The following is a 25,193-nucleotide window of genomic DNA, read 5'->3' on the forward strand; positions in this document are numbered from 1 at the left end:
TTATTTATAATTCATTCAGTAATTTATTCAGTATCACTTGGGCACCCAATTGCTATGTGGCTAGGATACACCACCATTAGAAAGACAGTCCCCACACTCTGCACGGTCCTTATTCATTACCTGTATAACTGATCATTGCTACCAAGTTTCTACAAATATCCAATAATGCTATGTCACTTGGGTTCCCAGATCTTTTTACTGCCTTCTTGGTCTATATGTTTCAGTAATTCTGTCAGCTAGAAATGCCCATCTCTAGTCTCCTCTCCTGTGAGCAGTATAGAGACTCCTCATGTCCTTCATAGTTTTTCTTTGTAATGAGTTGTACCCTTCTCCCTTCTTACCAAGCTGCTGGTTGTGTCTTCTTTTGAGCTACTAACCACATCAGTCAGAGGACTGTGAAGCCATTTCCCATTTATGCCTCTCTAAGAGCAGCAACATGATCTCAAAGTATTCTTTTGGCCTCTGTGCCTCATACACTATAAAAAGTCAGTGAATTTTTATTGAATAAACATGTAAAGATCTATAATGAGAGCTTTGTGCCAGTTAACCTCACAGACTTGCCTACAGAGTTGGGTCTTTCTGAGGTAACATGATTCCTTGGGCCAGGTGCCTGTGGCAGTCAGAACTGAAGGGACCATGACTCCTAAGATGCTATTAAACTGGGGATGCTCCCTGTTTATGCATATCATTTACCTAAACATCTTTTGTTAGCTCATTTTTTTGTGTGCCTGTTTTGCTCACATGTACTATTCCCACAGGAAAATTCAGAAAAATGTTTAAACATTAGAATTGAATCACTATTATAGAAATGCCCTTTTAAAATTGAATATATGTATTTATATGTGTATTTGTTTTTATTTTTTTGTCTTCATTCATAGTGAAATATCCTTTGTGATAAGTTTAACCCATCTTCCCTCACCTCAACTTGCTCATAAAAGTCTGTTAATTGTCAGAGGGAGATTTAGGGCAACAGAGAAAACCCACTACTTCCACTAGAAAAATCAGCTCAAAACTTGTTTCCTACTGAGGATGAGTCAGTAAAAGCTTGAAAAAGAAAGACACACAGACCAAGCTGAAATCATAGAAATGTACTTCTGGAATTGAAAATAGCATATGCTAGTGCATAGAAACTGAAAATGTTCATTTTGTGAGTATGAACAGCCAAGCTTACTTTTGAAACTTATCTTTGACGTTTGTATTACTTATTTGTATTTGTATTCCACCAGAGCTGTATAATTTATTATGTGAAAAGGCCCTGAACTTTTTACACAGACTTTTCCTTTCATGTGTGGATACCCAATAAATTGAGTTAAAGATTTTGAGGGCTATTTCAATAACCTGATTTTACACTTGCAGAAATTAAGACCTAAGGACTTTAAAAGACTCTCAATGTTGGAGTATTACTGGTGAACTCTTCTCGGGCTGCTCCTATTATACCAAACATGTGACTTGTGATTTTTTTCCTGGATAATATTAAATCTTAAGTCAAACTTGTATAATCCTCTGTGTTGATCAAGGTTCCTACCTGATCCCGCTCCCACCAGCAGAATTAGCCAACTGTGCGGATTTGGGGACCCTCTGCCAAGGTAGGGAGCCGGCGTCATCCTCTGGGGTCTCTCTGTATTCTGCTTGCTATTTTGGATAATATAGTTTTTATTGTTTTGATTTTTATCTTAATTTTCTCTTGGGAAGCCAGAAACCAGCAAAACAGAAGAATTTCTGGATGTGTTTTAGTTGCGTGGGTGCACAGCACGTACAGTGTGGAGAAAGAATGCATTCAAATACTGGATGACCACATTTCCATAAAGCACAGAGCTTTAGATGTGAATGATTATATGGGTTGATTTCATTTTTTCCCTCTATGTCTTCTCAAGAATATTGCAAAGGTCCTGGATAAATTCAATCATACGATGTTTTGAAAAAGTATTAATGTCTAAAAATCCAAGGGAAAAATTAAGTCAAATATTCAGTTAAGCTTAAGACAAGGCCATGACGCAATTTATGATGTTCAATATAACAAATATTAAGATAAAATAATTATACTGAACTAATATTAATGTAATTTAATTAATTATAATGCATAATGGCTATCTTATGGTCAGCATTCTAATTATGAACTAAACAGTTGCATGCTAAATAATATGCCATTAAAGTCTCATAAGTTTTAAAATGATAATATATTTTGCTTTAATTTTATTATTGCTCTTCCTAACTTCTCATGATCCAGTTTCATTCATTCATTCTATTAAATACTTCTTTGTGAAGTAGCATGTTCTATAAACCACACTAAGAATCATGACCATGCCTTTTGTAAAAGCTGGATCTCTTATTAGGAGGAACATGACATTAAAGTGACAGGAGTTAGAAATGGGAATAAATTAATAGAAAATGAAGGTCTCTTCTGTGGTTCCAGTGTGGGAGTAGGGCTGTAATTCATTATTATTTTATTTCCTTTCTGTGACATGATTCTTAATATCATCAATGGATACCTTATGAAAATAAAATTATTAAGTAGTTTCCATGAACTCAGTGTAGTTTAAAAGTAATTATATGAAACAAAAAAAATTTTTTTTCTAGTTCAAGATCTCATGGTTTTTAAAGATTATTTATTTTATTTTTTTCTTCTAATCTGAGATACCTATAGTACCTTAGGTCACAGGACAAGATGCCTAGCTATTTTTTTCCTCCTGTGTCCTGAATAACCAAAAAAATTTTTCCTGTTTACCAATGTGTTTTGCATTAAGATAAATGTAACTGACTGTTCATAATTTTTTTAAAAAGACTTCAACAAGAATCCCCATTTTAAGTATTACTTATTACTTTGAAATGGAAACATTTTCAGTTAAGAATGCATATTTTGAATCAAAGAATTTAGTATTTTTTAAAAGATGTTTTAGAAGGTAATTCTTTATATATTTACTTAATGTTTTAAACTTAGGGAATTTAAAAAACTAGAGATACATCATAAATGTACATTTGAGTGTACATTTAACACAAAAGTACTCCTAGGATAAACTAAAGGAAAATTATGTGTATAGTTACTTTACTACTTAGAAAGGTGTTGGCAAAAGTAGGTTATAGTTGTTTGTATGGAAAAAAGACATGCAGGTTATGATTATTGCAATAGCTTTATTAACTCTGTTTCACGTACTCAAACTATAAACCTATGTTTGCTCCACCCTATAAAACTCCAGAATTCCTTCAAAAATATTATCAAAGCATATGCATAAGGATTTAATATTTGAGAGTTTGAATAATATCAGAAGTGTATCTATGGCATAATGCTTTAAAAATGTCTCCCCCATTAGGGCTTGTCCATATGGAATCCATTTTGTCCATCAATGTTTAGTAAAGTTATTGGAATCTTTAAATGATTGATTTAGTCTATACCTTTTATTCTCTTTCATTTTACTTTATATTTATTTTCTTAAGGAGAAATAGGTTTTTCTCTGAGATTTTGTTTCTCTATTCTCAGTGAATCAGGAAGACACACTTAGTTTAGATCATTTTTAAGCTGATGGGTGCTGTAGAGACTGACTTCTCTAACCTTTTCTTTTTACAAATTTAGGAAACTGAGTTCTGGAAAAGCTCAACTCATTCTCAATATGGTTGTCAGCCTGTTAATGGCAGACCTAGGTCTAAAATCTAAATGCTCTTTCTCCATCCCCTTTGTGCCAGATCCAGCTCTTGCAATATGGTACCAAGGGCCATGTGAACTGGTTCTTAATGTGCCATAGAAAGCATTGCTTAGAGTCTGTTTTAGTTAGTGGCAAAAAATGGGTTCCATTCCTCCTCCATATATTGTCATGAATTAATTCTAGATTGCTCATCCATATTAACGATCATGTGTTCCTTGCAAAATTACATCTTTTCATCTTTATTAGCAGCTACTGTAAACTCTCCTAGCACTACACCGCCTACTGTCACCACTAACATACCTGTTACTAACAGAATCGATAAACAAAGGAATGGTAAGAAATCATCACCTTTTATATTTGTAGTATGTCTGATGTGATAAAAAAATTATATTTTAAAGATGGAAAGATCTAATATTTTAACAAAGTTCCTGTTATTGAAATCAACTGGTACATTTGCAAGACTAGTAAAAGAAATAAATACAGTATCACTGGGTTTTCCTGAGTTCCTTGTTTTAATGACCAGTGGAATGAGTTCATTTGCAGTATCCCTCCTCTGTACTTTTAGCTGAAATTTCTTTCCAAGGAAGTTTTATGAAAAAGGCATTTAATTTAAAGGAATTAATTTATATTATGCTAGAGATCTCAGAAAAAATTACTTATGGTATTTTGTCAGATTATTCTCTTCAGGAAAGTACTTTCTAAAGGATTTCATAATTTCAAAATCTAATTTTAGTACTTTCACTAAAGCCAATTTTATGTTTAAATATATGTGACATTTAAATCATTTTATATGGCAATAATTTGCTCTATGTTTTTATTTGTTGAAGAATAATGTTTAGAATAAGATTATCTAGCAACTAAATTATAAATCAATCCTTTTATTGAATTAAAGAGAGAGCAAGAGTGAGCAAGAGAGAGAGACATTGTTTTGGTGTTCCACTTATTTATGCATTCATTGGCTGATTCTTGAATGTGCCCTGTCCAGGGAGCAAACCCATGACCTTCTGGTGTATGGGACAACACTCCAACCAACTGAGCCATCTGGCCAGGGCATAAATCAATTTTTGATTGAAAAAAAACTTCAAGTAACTACCAATATGCCTTGCTTTTTTTCTTCACTATATACTTTTCTATTTATATTATTTGTAATTTGAAAATATAGCAGTTATATAAAACAAGAAGTGAGCAGGGAAAATGCCTGGGGAATTGAGCTATTATTTAATCTGTTGCCTACATGGACCACATACATTGCCTTTTGGTAATTCAGAGTAAGTAATTTCAGTTTCTTCTGAAGAAGAGACATTCCAATTAGGTGACCACACTATTGCCTTAAATTCAGTAATATTCTCAAATATGAGATATTAAGAACAAAGGAATTTTCTCAACTCCAATCATTTACGTTGTGAGGCCAAGACATCTGTAATATATCACCAGAGACCAAAACCCAGAGAAAAGAAACCCACATCATTCATTTTTTCTTTTGGCTTTGGGGTTACATCAACTTCCTCTGTAAGGACGTTTAAATTGGAAGTATGGAATATTTTACATGAAATGTAAAGGGTTATAAAGACATCGATTCAGGGAAGTGTTTATGGTTATTCTGGTAGTTACACCAAGGAGATTTATGATGGAGCAAAAATTCCAGCAACCCCCAAGAAAGCAAGAGCAGCTGAAGTTTCCAGTGCATATTTCACATGGATGCTGGCCAGTAGATGGGAATATTATAATTCTAACTAAGTACTTCGCTCTTTGTATGAACATACAAAGAGCCTCTGTGGCATTCTCCCTCCAGGACTGGCACATCCTCTGCTGCCCAAGAACATTTATATGATGCTTCAGAGGCCTTGACTTGGTAGAGTGGAGCTGTATTCACTCAGTCATGTCATTTCTGACATTCTTGAAGAGAGCCTTGTTTAGTTCATCTCTCTCTGCGTCATACCCTTCAGTGGAGTTTCAACAAAGCAAACAAATGTTAGAATCAGTTGAAATGCTTTGACTTGACCACAGTTAAAGGAAAAAAAAATCTAATTCAATTGATTCTTGATAAAAATATAATACTAGCATTTGAAAATATTTTAAAATATCCATAGGTTGTCACGTAGTATAAATATTCTCAAACTTGCAGGCTCAGCTTTGTGCACCTTTTTGTACCACATCCTTGAGCCACCTCTATTATCCATTTCATAGTTTCTTTTTCCCCTCAATTGGCTCACTTTTGTACATGAACGTTTTTATTTGCATGGGAAAATTGATATCACTATTGTAAAGTGAAATCATAACCACTTCTTTTAAAACAGAAGTGAACAATGAAAATAAATATAGTGAAAACAGTGTCATTGGAGTGTCCCTATATCCTGTTGCTTTCTTCCATCTCAGCACCTGAAGCCTTTATTATCTTTATAAAAGGGAATAGTAACAAATCGTTAGAGAGAGGCGATACTCTAAATAAGATTTTTGATGTAATCAAATTTGAAATCATTGAAAAGAGAACTACCTGTTCACCTTTTGAATAAATGGGATTTAATGTTATGTCCTGGGCTACCTAAGATCACTCACTCACATACTGTCAACAAGTTCAAATACACTTCTTTATTACTTGGGAAATCGATATAGTAAACATTCTCAGGCCTATGGTCTGATATACAGGGTGGGACAAAAATAAGTTTACAGTTTGTATGGAAAATAAGACAGTAATTAATAAATAATAATATAAGAATAAACTCTATGTTTTACATACTCACAATTGTAAACTTACTTTGGCCCCACCCTGTATTAAAGAATCTATTTTGTCTACTGCAAGAAACATAGGCACAACTACCTTTCTACCTTATCTGGTTTTTTAAAGTCATCTTTCTACCTTATCTGGTTTTTTAAACTCTGGACTATCAAAGAGTTTTATTGAGTTCATCAGTAATAAAGGGAGAGGGATTAAAACTGGTTGACAATGAGAGATGTTTCTTCAAGTACTGTATCAATTAAGTGTGCTTGCCTGGCTTTTGTGAAATGTTCCTATTTTTCTGTGTCAAGTTCTCTCTGTTATTTTCTTTTTTTTTTAATAACATTTATTTATTGCTTTATTTACTTATTTTTAGATAGAGGGGTTAAGGAGAAAGAGAGGGAGAGAAACATCACTGTGTGGTTGCCCCTCACTCATGCCCCCAACTGGGGACCTGACGTGCAACCTAGTCATGTGCCCTGACTGGGAATCAAACCAGCGACACTTGGCTTGCAGGCCGACACTCAATCCACTGAGCCACAGCAGCCAGGGCCTGTTATTTTCAACAGGACTTCTATCTGATACCTCAAATTATATACTAAGAAAGTCTTATCTTTTAAGCTGCTTCTCATAAACAGATATTTCAGGAAATAATGGATAATCTAGGGATTTCCACAAATAACTTTTAGCCTTCTCTATTACATTCCCAAGAAAAGCTCTTTGGCTAATTATTGTTTTCATTCAAAATTATATTTTCTATACTTGACACATCGTTCTAGAATATTAAACTTTTGTGAGGTTAGCAAAGTTAATTCCAAGTAAGGAACTAACTTTGCTAGTCTATTATTGTTCTAAAAACCTCGTTTACAAGTACAAACTGTAACACTGCTTCTCGTTTCTCACATATATTTAACAACCCAGATGAAAAAGTTTTTCTCAGGAAATCTGTATGGATCCAGCAAGCAGTCTAACATTCCATGCCAGATATTGTAAAGAAGTTGTGAGTATAGGATGAGCACATCACTGTCATATCATAATGGTCTCATCATTAGTGCAAAGAAACAGTCTTGAATCTAAAATAACATTCCCTTTATTTTAACATCTATCTTTTCAAATATATATTTTAAAATCTACCTTTCAGACCTATATTTCACAGCCTTGACTCTAGAGTAGATAAAGTAATGTCATTTCTACATTTTTCCAAGAAACTCCAAAAAGAGTGTTAAGAAGACAAAAAGGAAAATTTAATTGGAGAAAGACCTTCAGACAGGAATGACGTTTTTTAATGCCACATATGTAATGGCAAGTGATAATTTTGACTTCTAAGTTCTGTGTGGCTGGAAGAGTTATCCTAATTGGAAGATGGATATATTCTTAAATATATCTTTCCTATAGAAATGTCTGTGATGAATTCTTCTGTTCTGGATGCCATTATTAGAACAATGAATTCATGTTTTAAACTCTCAGAAACATATGAAGAGTTGTGAATAGCTTTTCTACTGAGACACTGGGGACATTGTAACATGTATAAGAGGAAACAGCCTGACTGCAAGGAGAAGCTTACATCAGTCTGTCTTAATGGTGCATTTTCTGCACTGGCCAAGCTTAAGCCAAATATTTTGCTGCAATTCAAAACCCTTTTCACCAACCCTTCAGTGGACATTTTATTTGCTCTGACAAGTCACTCCGGACATTTCTCATGATCAGTTGTTGACTAGACTACATTATTCAAAATGTTTAAGTGTAACAAGTAGCCTCTGCTGAGTAGTTTTGAGCTAAGTATAACTATATTGCATTCTGAAGCTTCTGAAGAGAGACTACAGTACTTGATGATAAACCATAGCAAAAGAAAATCTGTAAAACAAGATGCTAGGGTTTTTTGGTATATTCACATATTTTATTTGCTTTAAGCAATATAACTCTAAAGAGAGTACTATAGTTATGAATTGGTTTAGGCTGCCTCTGATATTGTATGTCTTTCTTATTTATAAACACAGTGAAGTGGAAAAAAGTGACCTTGGAGATAGTTAAAATTTAAAGAAAAATATATTAAATATTTGGATGCTTCCATAAAATTTCAGAAACATCTGTGATTACAAACACTGATTTTTAGTTATTTTGCCATATTTTCCTGAGAGGGAAAGAACACTACTGTTTAACAAACACGTGCTTTAGGTCTCCATCTAGTGGTAGTTTTTCAGTTGCTCTAGTGGCATCAGTGAACATTCCGAGTACCCCCAGAACCCTAAAGAGAGAACTTGGATCTCTGCAATTTGAATTTCCTCTCAATCATTCGGAATATTCATGATTTGATATAATAAGATTTACAGTGTAAAAAGGCTGTTTTTTTTGGTCCAAATCATTATTATTTGTTTTAAATATCTTTTTCTAAATATTTTCATTTACAATATTTTTTAAGGCATATAAATTCAAGATCATGAAAATACCTAAAGACTTTTAGAAGCTGAAATAACCTAACCTGCATAAATTAAACTCACTTGGAACTGTACCAGTTTCATATATTTATATTACGTCCTGGATTGGCTTTTTTTTTTTCCATGAGATTCTGGCCCATATACTGGGAAAATATTTCTTTAGTAGTTAGACTGCTACAAAATGCAATTTGCATTTTGGTAAATTTGGGAATTTCCAGAGGCATACTTTTGTACTTTTCTTTTTTACTGCTTCCCCAAAATAGTTATTAAATCTAATTCTCATCATTGTTTTAAATACATATTTCTATATTTTCTGAGCATACTTTACTTAAGACACACCAAAACATCAGCATGAAGAAAGATAATTAATAATAATGGAGGTGCAAACCTATGACCATATTTTAGTAAGGAGCCTTGTAACCTGCAGCTAGAGAGATTTAGCAAGTCCTGCTTGGTGAATTTGATATGTGTGTGTGTGTGTGTGTGTGTGTGTGTGTGTGAATCATACTACTTTAAAGTTTGCCTCCAAAAGAAAAAAGCAGAACTTTCTCTGAGATTGCTTACTTTCTTAAAGCAAGCTAGTACAATTGAAATTCTACCTGCAAATATTGTTTTTTCCCTCTACTTTGGTACAAATGACTACATTTATGGAACTTTGATGAAAAACCCACTAATTTCCAACCTAATAACTTAGTAGAAGTGAATGCTTTGTGGAGGAGGAAAAAGAAAGGAAAGGAAGAATGAGGGGTGTGAGCCTGTTCTTCTTCAAGTAGCCTGCCCATTATCGCTGTGATTTTACATGCCAGACTGTATGATGTGCAAAAAAGGATTATTTATTGTTAGAAGAAATCAGTGTACATGAAAAAAGAAAACACCACTTTATAGACCATAGATATCAGAAATATACAAAACTTAAAAATGCAAAGAAACACTTTAGGAGCAATGAATGAATTGTCTATAAGAGTAAACTAATCAGTAACTAAGACATTGCAAAGGTCAATGAACATGAAATCAAAATAGCTCAGAATTTTTCTGTACCTCTGTAGGTGTTTCTTTTAAATTGTATGAAATTATGTGAGTGTAAATTTACATTGATAATTATATGACTGTAAAATGTAATTAATGGGATGAATTCTATTTCCAAATGGACAGATGGAATTGTCTATAGAATTTCCTTAGTGATTCAAAACGTCCTTCGTCACCCTGAGGTAAAAGTACAGAACAAGGTGGCAGAATGGGTAAGTGAACCTGTAAAATTTATTTTTTGGTTTTGTACTGTTAACCCCTGAAAATCTGGAAAAGGCCCCACCGTTTGGGTAACGCAATCCACAGATCATATTGGTATGTAGGTACTGTTCATTATAAACGTATAAATCAATAAGTTCCTGAGGTATTGTGCTTATGCATGGAAAGAGAGGTACCTTTGAGAAGAGGACAAGAGACTGAACCTACAAAATAATATTGAATGTAAACTGTAAAAATAAATTAAAAATTTGAAAAGAGAAAATGGATGTGTGTATTGGTGGATATCTTTATTTACTATTGTATGCATACATTTTCAGTACTGTTTCTAAAACTATAGTTCTTATTCTAATATTTAATTGTTTAGAGTTTTTTTTTCATCAAAAATCAAAAAGTATGAAAAGATATACAGCGGGTCCTCAAATAATGCCATTTCACTCAACTTCGTTTTGTTACAATGTTGAGGAGATATCACAGGTACTTAATTCTTACATCAATTAGCCTGTGGTACACTTAGTACAATTATACATCATTTCGCTTCAAGTTGCAGAAGCTGTTGATGATGACTTTATGGGAGGACTCGCTGTGTCATGCAAATCTTTTGCCCATCCTGGTAGATTATCTGCCTGGAGATGACTCTGGAAACCACTGTCACTCTGCGGGTGGGGGCTGTTCCAGAATTTGTTTGTGCATATAAAAGAAAGTAAGACTATTTTATCCTTTCTATACGAAAAGTAACATATACTACACACCATTCTACACTATACTTATTACTTTGTTATTGCCAGATTTGCAATATCAGTACACAGAGACCTTTATCTTTTTTTAAACACTATAGGGTTCCAGTATCTGTCATTTCATTAACTCTTCTGTTGATATATATTTATGTTAAAATTTATTTACCTGTATTACATGGATGAAAAGTTTAGTAATTTCTAATTTAAAAAAAAACTTCAACGTTTTTTCTTACAAATACAACACAGGGATTTTTTTTTTCATTTTTCTTCCTCATAAAAGTCTCAAAATTTTATTTCTCACAGATTTTCATTATTTATTTATGGCATACTATGGGACTTTGTACTACTTTTTATATATAATACTATTATAATTCGAACAGTTGTTGCGAATCACTTACATATTCATTCTGAAGTAAGAAAAGTAGGTTTTCTTACAGGTGTGTAATAAATGTGTCCTTGGTGGCAAAAGGAAAACCATACCTTGAGGTATAGTGGTGACAATGCAATACTTTATATACAAGGGTGGGGGGGACCCAAATAAACCTGGAATTTATTTAAAAAAATATGTATCTATTCTTACATGTTAAACCAGTTACCTTCAAAGTATTCTCCATCTGATGCAATACACCTATCAAGACTTTTTTTTTAACTCATCAATTTTGATGTATTTTAGTGCTTCTGCCAATTCTGTCTGTTTGTTTGCTTCATGTCTTCCACATCTGCAAAATGTTACCCTGTGAGGACTTTTTTCATCTGGGGAAACAAAAAAAAATGTTGCTTGGGTGAGATCAGTGAATTGGGAGGGTGGGGCATAGGGTCATGCCATTTTTGGTTAAAAACTGCTGAACACTCAGTGTGGGTAGGTGCACTCGTAAATCACCTTCATGAAATGGGCAAACGCACTGAAAGAGTATTCAAAAAAATTCACTGAAGCCAAGTGTAGCCTCTCACAACGATGCCAGCTGGTACACTGATACAGATGGTTCCTAGAACTCTCACCTAGGGGGGAGGCCTGTACTACAAGGGGCCTGCCCTCCAGAAGATAATTCCTGTGTTTTGGGGGTCCTCCTTCATACATATAATGTACTTGAATGATAAGAAAACAATCTTTATAATATTTGCAAGTTCCATAATTATATCTAAATAAAATCTTTAAAAAGAAAGAAAGAAAAAGAAAAAATTCTTATTTTTAAAAGCAATACCCTTTAAAACATATTGACCACAGGAAACAATAGTATTTAATTAACAATTCTACTACAGATTGGGGGCGTAAGTGAAATTCTCTAATAGAAGTCAAAGAAAAACACTACTGTTGACTTTATAGAATGACACATTAACTTTATTAATCTAAACACTAGAAGATGTTTGATTTCTAAATGGAGTGCAGTCTTTATAGACAGAGTATATTATTGCATCCCATTTTCTCTCCAGCATTATTATTTTTTACTTTTTAAGTTTAGAATGTTTTCAAAACATAAAACCCTTTATTACCATTCTCAAATAAAGTACATCGAATGTTATGAATCTCAAAAATTAGCATTCACTGGAGAGTCTGCTTTAGAGAGGTGTAATCTTACATTTGTATTTATTTCATGCATACTTTTCAACATAGGATCGTTATAACCTAAAACTGGGCACTATCTGTTTAAGATGCAAGATACCAAAGCAGATACTTGAAAGAGAGAAAATATAAGTGATGTCCCTGATTCATATTATTACTACTTACAATTTAAAAATAGTTTAATACTTTTTGCCAGAATTTCTTAGAATTGACATTCAATTTTAGAATACTTGCAAGTAAAGCCAAATATGTATATGAAACATGACCTAAAAAAGCCATTTGGTAGTGATATATATATATGAGAATTCCCCATCAGTAAGGTTATCTTGTTTTGTGATTGTATTGGACAATGCATCATGGAAATTTATTATTTATATTGAGAAGAATCCATTGCTTCATTGTAAAGTTTTCTGTTGAGACCTATTAAGACTGTTAAATAACCAAATTATAATTAACATAGTTCTTAATAATCTTGAATTTATTTTTGGTTTGTTTTATTTTAAGGTTTATATTGTTGACTTACAATTTTTCTTACTGCAAATATTTTTATGAGGTGATAAATTACTAGAAAAACTTATGTTACTGTACCTTGGTGTCTGTTGAATGAAGAATATGAAAGGTGTTTATAGTGCTAATCTTCCCTGTGTACCCCCTTACAACTGATTTCTCAGTGTTAACGACTAACCTGGTGGCCCATTAAAATATAAGCGAGATAGGAAAGTATAGTGTTTCCAGACAGACAGACTTGGGTTCTGATCTGGGATCTGCTTGTTCTTAGTTGGGTAACCATGGGCAAGTTATTCCATCTCTGTGAAGCTCAGTTTCTTCATTTAAAAGGCAGCAGGGGCAGATAATACCTATCTCATTAGTTGTTTGGGCATTAAAAGAAATAACAGTTGTAAAGTTCTTGGCATACAATGATGCAATAACTGTTATCTTTAACTTTCTTTCACTCTCTTGCTCTCTGGGATTTTCCCAGGGTCTTATTCCAATAACAACTTATCTTTTGGGAGGAAAGAAACTTGATTCAGATTTATTTATTTTTTTATTTTTTTACAAAAGTATTACCAAAACTCACCCTTTTTCATTGTATTTTTCAGCTCAATTCAACCTTCCAGAATTGGAACTACACTGTTTATGTAGTTAATATCAGGTAAATGGCAGGGTGAATTATTTGAAAAATAAAAAGTATTATCTAATTTTATACTACTCTTTCTCTGATTATACCTACCCACACAAGCACACACATACATATATACCATTTTCATAATCTTTCTGAAAATGACTCTATATTATGTTGTTTATTTGCACAAAAGTGTCAATGTTGCAGCCATAGTTTTAAAAAATATTTTGATCTCAGATTCGAATCATTTTATTTTTTAATTTAACTTGTACTCCCAGCATATATTTGTGATTTTATGTAAATTATATATATGTGTGTGTTACTTAACTAATGTATTATCTGTTATAATGTATCACTAATTAAAGCAGATAATTAAATATCCTCTTAAGTTCCATTAGTTTCTCCTATACCCCAGGGGGTCATCTAGAGCACCCCAGTTTGGAGACCATTTTGTACAAAATAACACATCTACAGTCTGATTGCAACCTAGCTTTTCAAAATTACCTTTCACTGTTCTTCTGTTTAAATACTTGACTAAATCCCAAGCAGATAGTATACATATATGCCACTGAGCACCTTGTTTTCAGTTTTATTCCAAAATGAGCTTTCTAAAATGTGTCTCATGAACCCTAAGTGTACCCCAAAAATGTTATAACACAGAGAAATGTATCAAATGGTCTGATGAGTTCAGGAAGTACATTACTGAGCAAACTGAAGCAGCTTTCTATATATCAGAGCATCTGAAATGCTTTAGTATGCTAACATACATTGTGAGACCGGAAAGGAGAGCAAGGGAACATAATTGCAAAGCTTCTTTTACTGTGCAGCCAGTCTGTCTCATGCCTATGAACAAACTAGAACCTCAGAACAGGCATTTGGAAATACTGGCTTAGAACGTGCATTCTGCTTCTTTCTTTCACGTCCTCAAGTTTTGTATTTGGTGGTGTGGCAGATAGGTTGGTAAAGAATGTATGTGTTTTTATTTATAGTTTTCACCGGAACATGGAAGAGGACAAGGTTAAAGTCAAGAGAAGCATTGTGAATGATCAAAGGTAATACTGAGAAAGTCTTACAGAAAGTATAAGACTCTTTCTCCTGCCCTCTGTTTTGATTCTCTGGTAGAGAAATTAAAACAATGAAGATAGGAAACGTTTGAATCACATAGCACATCAGATTATTTCTTTATCACTCATGCACACTAATTTTTTTCTTATAGTTAAGACTATAAGAAAAATATAATGTAGCAGACTGGATGCAAATGTACACCTGATGAAAAGTAATTCAGAGGTAGAACACTTAAAATGGATGAATTACTAGTTTTTAATATTTCCAGTTTATGATAACCCATTGCCTCCCATTCAAAGAGACCTTCAAAGAAAAAAAAAATTGGTGTAGCTTTTTTAAAAATAAGGTACTTATATATGATAGCATATAATAATATGGATAATAGATGCAAAAATATCTTCTGCATTTAAAGCTATCAGTTAATTTTCTGATGTCTCCATTTTAAACTAATATTAAGATCATGACTTAAGCAGGTAGAAAATTTAATGGATATGTTCACCATATATAATCAGTTGGCATATAAAAGCCAGCTACTGAAAAACAACCTAAACTCCTAAATGCAATAAATGTACTTGTGTGTACGCATGTACTATATCGCATCTCCATAGAATAAAAAACAAAATGACTAGAAAAACAAAAGCTTGCATAAGTCTTGCTCATTTTCAATGGCCTGAATTTAAATAATGGATTTATAACTGTAATGATGAAATAAAATTCTTTTTAGGTTATATATTAGTATGAGAAGATAAAAATAAAATTTCATGTAAAAGTTAACCAGAGAGTTTTCTTCTTGATTTTGTTTTTTTTTTTCCTTTTTCTATTCACTATTCAAAAAAAGTCTTTAAAGTTATATTTGAAGCTTATCGTGTCTGTATATAATCAATAGACCGGACTGAGCCATCCGATTAGGGAAAATTGTTTTTGTTTTGTCATTATTCCTTTTCCTTTGCGATCTAAAGAACAATGTATTTTAATACTACTCTTGATGGGTATTTCTCCTCTATTTAGCCAAATATTTACGTCTCTGACCCTTAGTGCTAGATCCTATTGAGCTTTGAATATCAAATCCAGCAATGACCAGGATCCCTTTGCTGTCACTGTCTAGCACCTGAGGCAGCCCTCACGCAGGGTATCACTAATAGTAGGCTCTCTCAAGAGGCCAGCATTGCCCTTTTTAGTTTACTTGCTGAGATTCTTCTACTGCCCGACAGCGCTGCAATTAGTGTCTGTCAGCACCTCAGAAACTCTTGCTCGAAAGATATGTAAAATCATGAAATCTCAGTTTCCTGTCTTTCAAACCACTGGATAACTTCACAGAAAATTATAAGGAGAGTGAACTAAGACACCATATATAGTAAAATCTTAGCACATTTAGTTGTTATTTGGTATGAACTCTTGACATTGTTTGGAAATTTATTCTTATAGTCTTTCCCACCCTCTCTTTTTTTCTACTTTCTAATGCTCTTGATAAGCATTTATTAGCTTTCATAGTTTTTTTTAAACCATAGACTACTAGTTTTACACATACTCTTTTTTTCCAACCGTTCCTTTCAATTCAATTGTAACACTGAACACAGACCACAGCTTCAGATAACGCTGTCACGCTCTATTGCCTAGACAGACAGGAAACCAAAGCCACAGAGACTGGTTTATTCAAATAAAGAATGATTGATGGTAACAACAGATAGAACATGACTTTGTAGAACTATAAAATAGTTTTAGTTTTCAGGATGAGGGAGGAAAACACTCCAGATAAGACCTATGACAATGTGTGGTCATTCTTGAATTGCTGAATAAGGTATTAGGTATCATCCACATTACATTGTGCTAATTATCTTCTCTATTTTCAAGAGAAGTAAAATGTCACAGTCCCAAATGTACATTCTCAGTAACTGGAGCGCCAAAGCTTTTCTTTCAGGGATAATTTAATCAATGGTTACTTTTTAATAGGCCATGTTAAAAATTGTTACCATGGTTCACTGTTATACTCACATCTGTTTGTCTTATCTTGAAATACGGCATATATAGGTACATTAGGCAGTAGATTACCTTAGAGATAAATAGCACATCTATTATGAAAATAATAGAGCATTTTGTCCTTGATATTAGTATAGATATTTAGGGGAAAAATGGAATTATTCTTTAACTTCACTTAACCTTCAATAACAAATATTTCACTTAGTATTTTTTCTTTTTAGCACCACAAATATATTAATACTCTATTTCATTTTTATTGATTGCCCTAGAATTTCATAAATAAAATATACAATGTTACTCCACTGAGTGCTTTATTTCAAAAACAATGACTTTGGCATGTGGACAGCAACTGGCATTGATAATATAATGACTTATGTTATTCATTTCTCCTCAGACTATGAAGATCAAAGTTTTATTGTAAATAGTAGAGTTTTCACATATAAGGGAAAATAAGTCTCCTCTACATGACAAAATAATATCATTTAATTTTACCTCCATGTTGAATTAATAGTTTTCATTTCTGCTATTGACTGTAACTGTGATTATAGTTCAGCTGAATATTATATTACTTCAAATTGTAGGGCCAAAAGTCTGGATAGGGCTTTTAGGGTCCATCTCTGCTTCCCACAGAGATTTTTTTTTAATTTCAAATCATTAAACTTCAGTAATATGCTGGTCAATCACTGAATACATTTTGACTACTTACTTTATAACTTTTCACCATGTGAAGTACTTGCAAATGTTTCATGGAGATGGAAGATCATTTGTCACAATTCAGGAGAAATTGTTCCACATTTGTAAATAACAACAATAAATAATTTCAAAAGTCACATCATCAGTTTAGTCAGGTTAGCTGTCATTTTATTTTTCTTACGAAATTTATTTTTGGCTATAAAAAACCCATGGAATTAACCATAAGTATGTCCTTTTCTTGCATGCATGCTATAAAATATTACTAAAAATGTTTCTCAAAAGAAATGGGGTGCTGAAAAATAAAATTTAAAAAAATCAGTTCAAATGATAAAAAAGAAATGGGGTGATGTGATATATGATAGAACTATACATGCAAAACCCTATAAAATTTATTTTCATTGAGACATTTCCAACCTTACCATTTATGCAGCAACAGAAGTCTTCACGTGCCCTGGCATATCTTTGCAGTGCCAACACTTGGTTGTCATTCCTCTTCCCACCATATCCAAATGTTCTCTTTCTCTGCCCCAAAAAGCAACCAACCCAACAATAGTTCTGTCTGTAATGTTTCCCTAGGTTGGCGATTTGGGCCCTTCTAGTTTACAATGCTACCAACAATCACAATTTAGAAGGAAAAATCATTCAGCAGAAGCTCTTAAAAAATAATGAGTCCCTGGATGACGGCTTGAGGCTATATACGGTGAATGTGAGGCAACTGGGTAAGTGCCTTTAATTTTTTTTTTTTATAATATGTGTTTTATTGAAACAACAAAAATAGTCTTCCTATGCATGTCATTTGCTTCTCTAAAGCCATTTTTTTGATGATGAAATTCATCATAGTGGTGATATTATAACAAATGGGTGAATGGTTAGCATAAAAGATATCAACTTGGTGCCTACAAATCTAAGGGAATGAAAGAGGCAGAAGAGAGTTTATACTCTCTTTTAGGGGCGTATTATGAAAATACTAAGAGCATGAGCAAAATTCCAGGATAGCCTTGATCAGAACCAGCTTCAACTTAGAAATAAAGAGAGGGTGTATATGGAAACACTAATGAGGTAAATCTTATAAAAGGAGATTTCTTTTTTAAAAATATATTTTGTTGATTATACTATTACAGTTGTCCCACTTTTTACCCCTCTGCCCCTGTCTGCCTAGTATCCCCTTCCCTCCAGCAATCCCACCCCACTTAGTTCATGTCCATGGGTCATGCATATAAATTCTTTGGCTTCTCCATTTCCTATACTATTCTTAATGCCCCTGTTTATTTTGTACCTACCAGTTATGCTTCTTAATCCCTGCATCTTTTCCCACATTCTCCCCCTCCCCTCTCCCAGCTGATAGCCCTCCAAATGATCTCCATATCTGTGATTCTGTTCCCGTTCTAGTTGTTTGCTTAGTTTGTTTTTACTTTTGTTTTTTAGATTCCATTGTTGATAGTTGTGAGTTCATTGTCCTTTTAATGTTCATAGTTTTGATCTTCTTTTTCTTAAATAAGTGCCTTTAACATATTATGTAATAAGGGCTTGGTGATGATGAATTCCTTTAGCTCTACCTTGTCTGGGAAGCACTTTATCTGTCCTTCCATTTAAATGATAGCTTTGCTGGATAGAGTAGTGTTGCTTGTAGGCCCTTGCTTTTCATTACATTGAATACTTCTTGCCAGTCCCTTCTTGCTTGCAAAGTTTCTTTTGGGAAATCAGCTGGTAATCTTATGGAAACTCCTTTGTAGGTAACTCTCTGCTTTTCTTTTGCTGCTTTAAAGATTCTCTCTTTATCTTTTTTTTGCTTGTTTGTTTCTTTTGTTTTGGAGACATAGCAAAGGTTTATTTTTTAAATTTTTTATTTATTGTTTTTCTATTACAGTTGTCCCACTTTTTCCCTTATTGCTACCCCCCTCCCTGCTCACCCCTTCTCCCACAGTCAATCCCCACCCCATTGTTCATGTCCATGGGTCATTTATACTAGTTCCTTGACTAGACCCTTCTCCTTCTAACCCCCCTACTCTCCCTCCCCCTTCCCCCCTGATCACTGTCAGTCTGCTCCTTGTTTACATGCCTCTGATTCAATTTTGCTCATTTGTTTGTGTTGTTCATTAGTTTCCCGTATTAGGTGATATCATATGGTATTTGTCTTTCATTGCCTGGCTTATTTTGCTAAGCATAATTCTCTCTAGTTCCATCCATATTGTTGCAAATGATAGGAGTTCCTTCTTTCTTTCTGCTACATAGTATTCCATTGTGTAAATGTATCACAGTTTTTTGATCCACTCATCTATAGGTGGGCACTTAGGCTGTTTCCAGCACTTGGCTACTGTAAATAGCGCTGCTATGAACATAGGGGTGCATAGGTTCTTTTGAATTGGTGTATCAGGTATAATCCTAGCAATGGAATTGCTGGATCAAAAAGCAGTTCCATTTTTAGTTTTTTGAGGTAATTCCATACTGTTTTCCATAGTGGCTGCACCAGTCTGCATTCCCGCCAACACTACACTAAGGTTCCCTTTTCTCCACATCCTCGCCACACTTGTTTGTTGATTTGTTGATGATGGCCATTCTGATTGGTGTGAAGTGGTATCTCATTGTGGTTTTTATTTGCATCTCTCTGATGGCTAGTGATGTTGAGCATTCTTTCATATGCCTATGGACCCTCTGTATGTCCTCTTTGGAGAAGTATTTGTTCAGGTCCTTTGCCCATTTGTTAATTGGGTTGTCTGTCTTCCTTGTGTTGGGTCATATAAATTCTTTATATATTTTGGAGATCGATCCCTTGTCTGAGGTATCATTGGCAATATGTTTTCCCATATGGCTGGTTCCCTTTTTATCTTGCTAATGTTTTCTTTTGTTGAGCAGAAATTCTTTAGTTTGATATAGTCCCATTTGTTTATTCTTTACTTTATTCCCCTTGCCTTAGGAGATATATCAGTGAAAATATTGTTATGTGGGATATCTGAAATTTTCCTGCCTATGTTTTCCTCTAGGACTTTTATGGTGTCACGGCTTACATTTAAGTCTTTGATCCATCTTGAGTTTACTCTGGTGTATGGCGTAAGTTGGTGGTCTAGTTTCATTTTTTTACATGTCCCTGTCCAGCACCATTTGTTGAAGAGGCTCTTTTCATTCCATTTGATGTTCCTTCCCCCTTTGTCAAATATTAGTTGACCATATAGACCTGGGTTTATTTCTGGGCTCTCTATTCTGTTCCATTGATCTATATATGTCTGTTCTTATAGTATTGATTACAGTGGCCTTGTAAGATAGTTTGATATCAAGTATTGTGATTCCTCTCACTGTGTTCTTCTTCCTCAAGTTTGATGCAGCTATTTGGGGTCGTTTTTGGTTTCATATATATTTTAAAAATATTTTCTTTTAAGTCTGTGAAATATGTCATTGATAATTTAATGGGTATTGCATTGAATCTGTAAATTGCTTGGGTAGTATGGATATTTTAATGTTGCTGATTCTTCCCATCCATGAACATGGTATATGCTTCCATTTATTTGTATCTTCCTTAATTTCTTTCTTCAGTGTTATGTAGTTTTCTGAGTACAGGTCTTTTACCTCCTTGGTTAAGTTTATTCCTAGGTACTTTATTTTTCTTGTTGCTATAGTAAATGGGATGTTTTTTCTAGTTTCTATCTCTGATATTTTATTGTTGGTGTACAGAAATGCCTTTGATTTCTGAATATTGACTTTGTACTCTGCTATTTTGCCAAGTTTACTTATTAGGTTGAGTAGTTTTTTTGTGGATTCTATAGGGTTTTCTATAAATCTCTCTTTATCTTTAACCTTTGGCATTTTAATTTTGATGTACTTGGTGTGGTCCTCTTTGGGTCCAACTTGTTTGGGACTCTCTATGCTTCCTGGATTTGCATGTCTATTTCCTTCACCAAATTAGTGAAGTTTTCTTTCATTATTTTTCCAACTAAGTTTTCAATATTTTGCTCTTCTTATTTTCCTTCTGGCATCCCTATGATTTGGATGTTGGCTCTTTTGGAAATATCCCAGAGTCTTCTTATATTATCCTTATTTTGTGGGTTTTTTTTTTTTTTAATTCTTGTTTCTTCTTCCTGTTCTGGGTGAATGTTGATTTTCTCCTTATGTTTCAAATCATTGATTCCAGTTTCCTTCCCTTCACTGTTGGTTCTTGTGGGTTTTTTAAAATTTCACTTAGTGTAATCTTCATTTCTTCCATTATGTCTTTCTGTGATCAATGAGTTCTCTGAGCATCCTGATCACCAATGTTGTGAACTCTTCATCTGGTAGATTGGCTATCTCCATTTTGTTTATTTCTTTTTCTGGGGTTTTGTTCTGTTCTTTCCTTTGGGCCATACTTATTTGTATCTTCAGTTTGACATCCTCCCTGTGTTTGTTTCTGTGTATTAGGTAGAACTTCTTTGACTCCCTGTCTTAGTGCACCTGTTAAGTTGTGTGGGGTAAAGTCTTAGGTATTCACCAGGGTGGGGCAACCCGCTTCATCACTTTGTCTTTCTGTGTGGTGGGGGAGTCAAAGAGGTGACACTGCTCCTGCCTGCTTTCTAAGGGTTTGTCTGGCCCTCAGCCCAATTCCAGTCACTTCACAAATTTCCCATGTGTGATTGGTGCCCTTCTAGCTGTTGCCCTGGTGGTGATTCCCAGAGTGGGTGGGTTTGCATACATTCTAAGTTTATGTGGGCCCTTTAAACAGACTCTCCTGAGAAGCCAGCAGTTTCTTCTGCTTCCCCTACCCCACTGGTTCTTATAGCCAGAATTTATGAGACTTTATCTTTCCATTGCTGGAACCCTGAGCTGTGTGGTCTGGCCTGGGGCTGGGACCAATCACTCTCACTGTATCCCTCCCAATACTTATTCACTGCACATGAATGTGGGACCACCCTTTCCACTGCTGTGGTCTCTCTGCATGTCCTCTCTGCCCCAGCTCCACAACTCTGCCCCTCCTACCTGGCTGGATGAATGTGGCTTCTTTAAATCCCTGGTTGTCAGATTTACATACAGTTCAATTTTCTTGCAGTTCTGCATGTTTTTTGTTTTGAGGTTAGTTCTAATTCCTGTGGTTGCATAAGGAGGAGAAGTGTGTCTACCTATGCCTCTATCTAGACCAGGAGTCGACAATTTCTTATTATAAAACATTTCCATCTTTTATGTTTTCTGTCTTCATTAATGACACCACTGTCTTTGCAGGAATACACTAGAAATCGGGGAGTTATCCAAGACCTAGATTCAATTCTTCCCTAAACAGCATTCACATCCTAAGCTCCAGCCACACTCATGTTTCTGCTAACACTTGCCCAACATGCCACACTCTCTTAAGCCTTTCTTTGTGCCCACACTGTTCTTCTCTGTTCTCACCATTCACCTGCTAATCACCTACATAGTTTTAAAGACAGCCCAGAGCCACCTCTCCTATAAAGCCTTTTCTGACATCATCCATGCATAAACAATCGCCCCCTTTAACCACCACTTCATGGTATGCTGGTACCTAGAGCACTGTAGACATTAACTGGACTTATGTGTGTTCTTATATATTTTTTCTTGAAACAGGAATTGCCTCTAGCTTGAGAACACATGTTATATTTTTTTAACTTCCCTCCTCACCCCAGCACCCAGCACATTCCCCAGCACTTAAATATTTAAATGAATAAATGAATGAAGTTTGATGGGAATATTTTAGAAATGCAAATGATCAAATATATGGACAACAGAAAGTAAAGTTATTGTTCTAATGTTTCTCTGTAATTACAACTGTATTGTAATTAGGTACATTACTAGAGATCAAAAGAAAACTTTGAGTCTTGGCCTTATACACATGCAGGAGGTTGAGGTGGGGGAAGCTGCTATTCCTCAGTCTCTTAAGACCATGGCTATGACTGAGGCCAGAATCACAGTGTAATAAAGAAGCCGGTATCATTCGCTCTATGAGGAACCACTCATCTCTAATGTATCAACTTAAGCAATTACTGAGATCTCACAGAAATGGAAGAAAACAAATCATCATCATCATCATGAGCCGTTTCTGAGCTTCTGTGGGAAAATGCTTGCTTATTTACAAATGGGGCTTCTTGGGGATGGGGTGGGTACAGATGCTGCCCTTTCACACATAAAAGTCTCCACAAAGAAGTAGCTTGATGAACAGTAGTATATATATATATATATATATATATATATATATATATATATATATATATATATATATATATCGTCGTCGGCAGCCGTCCGTCTTGAGAGACGATGGTGTAGCTTCTTAAGAGTCTATCTGCACCGCCGAGAATGGTTGTGGAGTCCGACTCGGGAGTGACACAGTATCTGTCTCCTCCCGTGTTGAATCGACATCTTGCGATGACGCTGGAGTGTCCTCTCCAGTGAAGCTGAAGCTACAGAGCCTGGGCAGGGTGATATGGAGGGTCTGCTGTTGCCCATGCAGCAGACCCCCCCTCTCTTCGCAGCTGAAGGGTCCAAGGGAAAGACGGAGTCAATACAGCTTGGCTTCAGGTGCGCCGCAGGAGTTGCCGGTGTTGACTACAACGTCAAACCGCCTTAGGGACTCCGGCTCCGGATTTTCTGTCGGGGTTTACTCCCTTAGCCTTTCCCCTGAAGAGGTATGCCGCAAGGCAGCGGAGGTTTTTTGGAGTCAGAGTTTTCCTTCTCTGATATATATATATATATATATATATGACAAAGGAACCGTGTGAGGACAGCCCTTTCTCTGTCCTCGGAGGCTTAGGAATCCCAGAACAAGTGTCTCTGGATACCTAGGCATGTAATTTATACCGTTTGATTTAAATCCTACACTTTATTGTTTTTCTGCAAGTGGGTCTATGAAAAAATGTTTCTACTCATTGAAAAAAATAGGACTAAACCTTGACAATTTTAAGGCTTGGAATATAGGTGGGAGAATCATTTAAATGTTCAAATTGTGTCTGCAGAACTGGTTCCTAGCAGTCTGGTATGACTTGCTATTATTTTCAGTCCTGAAATACAATAGTTTGTTTTTGTCATTGTTGCTGATATGTTGCTTTCATTCTGATATTTTTAAAATTGTAAAATCTGAGTCATTTATGGCATGATGCTTCCTGAGAGAGTTTTCAAATAGCGGGTAAAATGGATGGATTGAGCTTGAAGGTGCGTGTGTAAGATGTGTGGCCGTGGCTCGTGGGTGTCTTCTTGCAAGTCCCCCAGCAGACTTCCACGCAGAAGATGCTTTCAGAGAAGCTGGCAAGTTTTCTGGGAAATATCCTCACGACTCAATGACAACACTCTTTGATAGATTTTCCCCTTTGCAAAAAGATCAGAAAGAATTTTAATTTTTGAAGTTTTCAGTTCTGTTTTCACTTTACATAGTGTTTTTTTTTTTTTTGAATAAGCTTTTATTGTACTCATTTTACCTGCTAACTATGTGTTTATATTTGATGGTTTTGTAAAGTGTAATAATTTTTGTATCTGAAATGTAGTAAATGGTTATTTTTCCTAATTTCTAATGTTAGGTTTTTATATATTCTGAACATAAAACCTAGTATTTTAGTCGTACGTGAAATAAATAGCTAATTACAAGCATTGCTGTTTTGTTGTCTCTTGCACCTCTATGTCATGAATAGATTAATATTTCTCATGTTGGTTCTTATTTTCTCATAGGTTTATGTCTTGAAGATGAGGATCCCAAAGGCTATCAATGGCCAGCCATCCCACCTTCTGAACACAGGCAGCTTTGTCCAGGGAAGCCGGGCTTTCATGCTTCACGGACGTGGTAATACTTTTGTTGACTCTTGCCAGCAAACTCCACACCATCTACCTTCCCAGGGTTACAACATGCTGTACCACGATTCCCAGGCATTATACATTGTTTAGAAAGAAGTACAGGGATCTCTGTATGTGCCTAAATCATAACTCCCTGAGGGATAAAAATGAGGCAGGTAGGTTACCGACTGAAGCGTTTTTACTCCAGGTAACCTGCCAATTTAGCCTTCTCCAAGGAACAGTGGAGAAATTTGGAAATCAGAGGGTGACTCTAT

At 34.8% G+C, this 25,193-nt stretch overlaps 1 protein-coding gene across 2 annotated transcripts in view; it reads left to right on the forward strand.

Moving 5' to 3' along the window:
- Window positions 1–25,193, forward strand: part of ADGRG6 (adhesion G protein-coupled receptor G6) — a 133,443-nt gene that overhangs the window by 70,921 nt on the left and 37,329 nt on the right. The window contains exons 4-10 of one of the 2 annotated variants that reach the window (XM_090279921.1): window positions 1,518–1,586; window positions 3,885–3,971; window positions 9,942–10,027; window positions 13,430–13,482; window positions 14,442–14,504; window positions 17,764–17,906; window positions 24,817–24,928. In XM_090279921.1, the coding sequence (XP_090136047.1) occupies window positions 1,518–1,586; window positions 3,885–3,971; window positions 9,942–10,027; window positions 13,430–13,482; window positions 14,442–14,504; window positions 17,764–17,906; window positions 24,817–24,928 (613 nt within the window). The remainder of the gene's footprint in view (window positions 1–1,517; window positions 1,587–3,884; window positions 3,972–9,941; window positions 10,028–13,429; window positions 13,483–14,441; window positions 14,505–17,763; window positions 17,907–24,816; window positions 24,929–25,193) is intronic. The other variant, XM_090279922.1, reaches the window with a different exon arrangement.

Source organism: Furipterus horrens, unplaced genomic scaffold (assembly GCF_987537825.1).
Source record: "Furipterus horrens unplaced genomic scaffold, mFurHor1.1.pri manual_scaffold_6, whole genome shotgun sequence".
In the NCBI taxonomy this organism is placed as follows: domain Eukaryota; kingdom Metazoa; phylum Chordata; class Mammalia; order Chiroptera; family Furipteridae; genus Furipterus; species Furipterus horrens.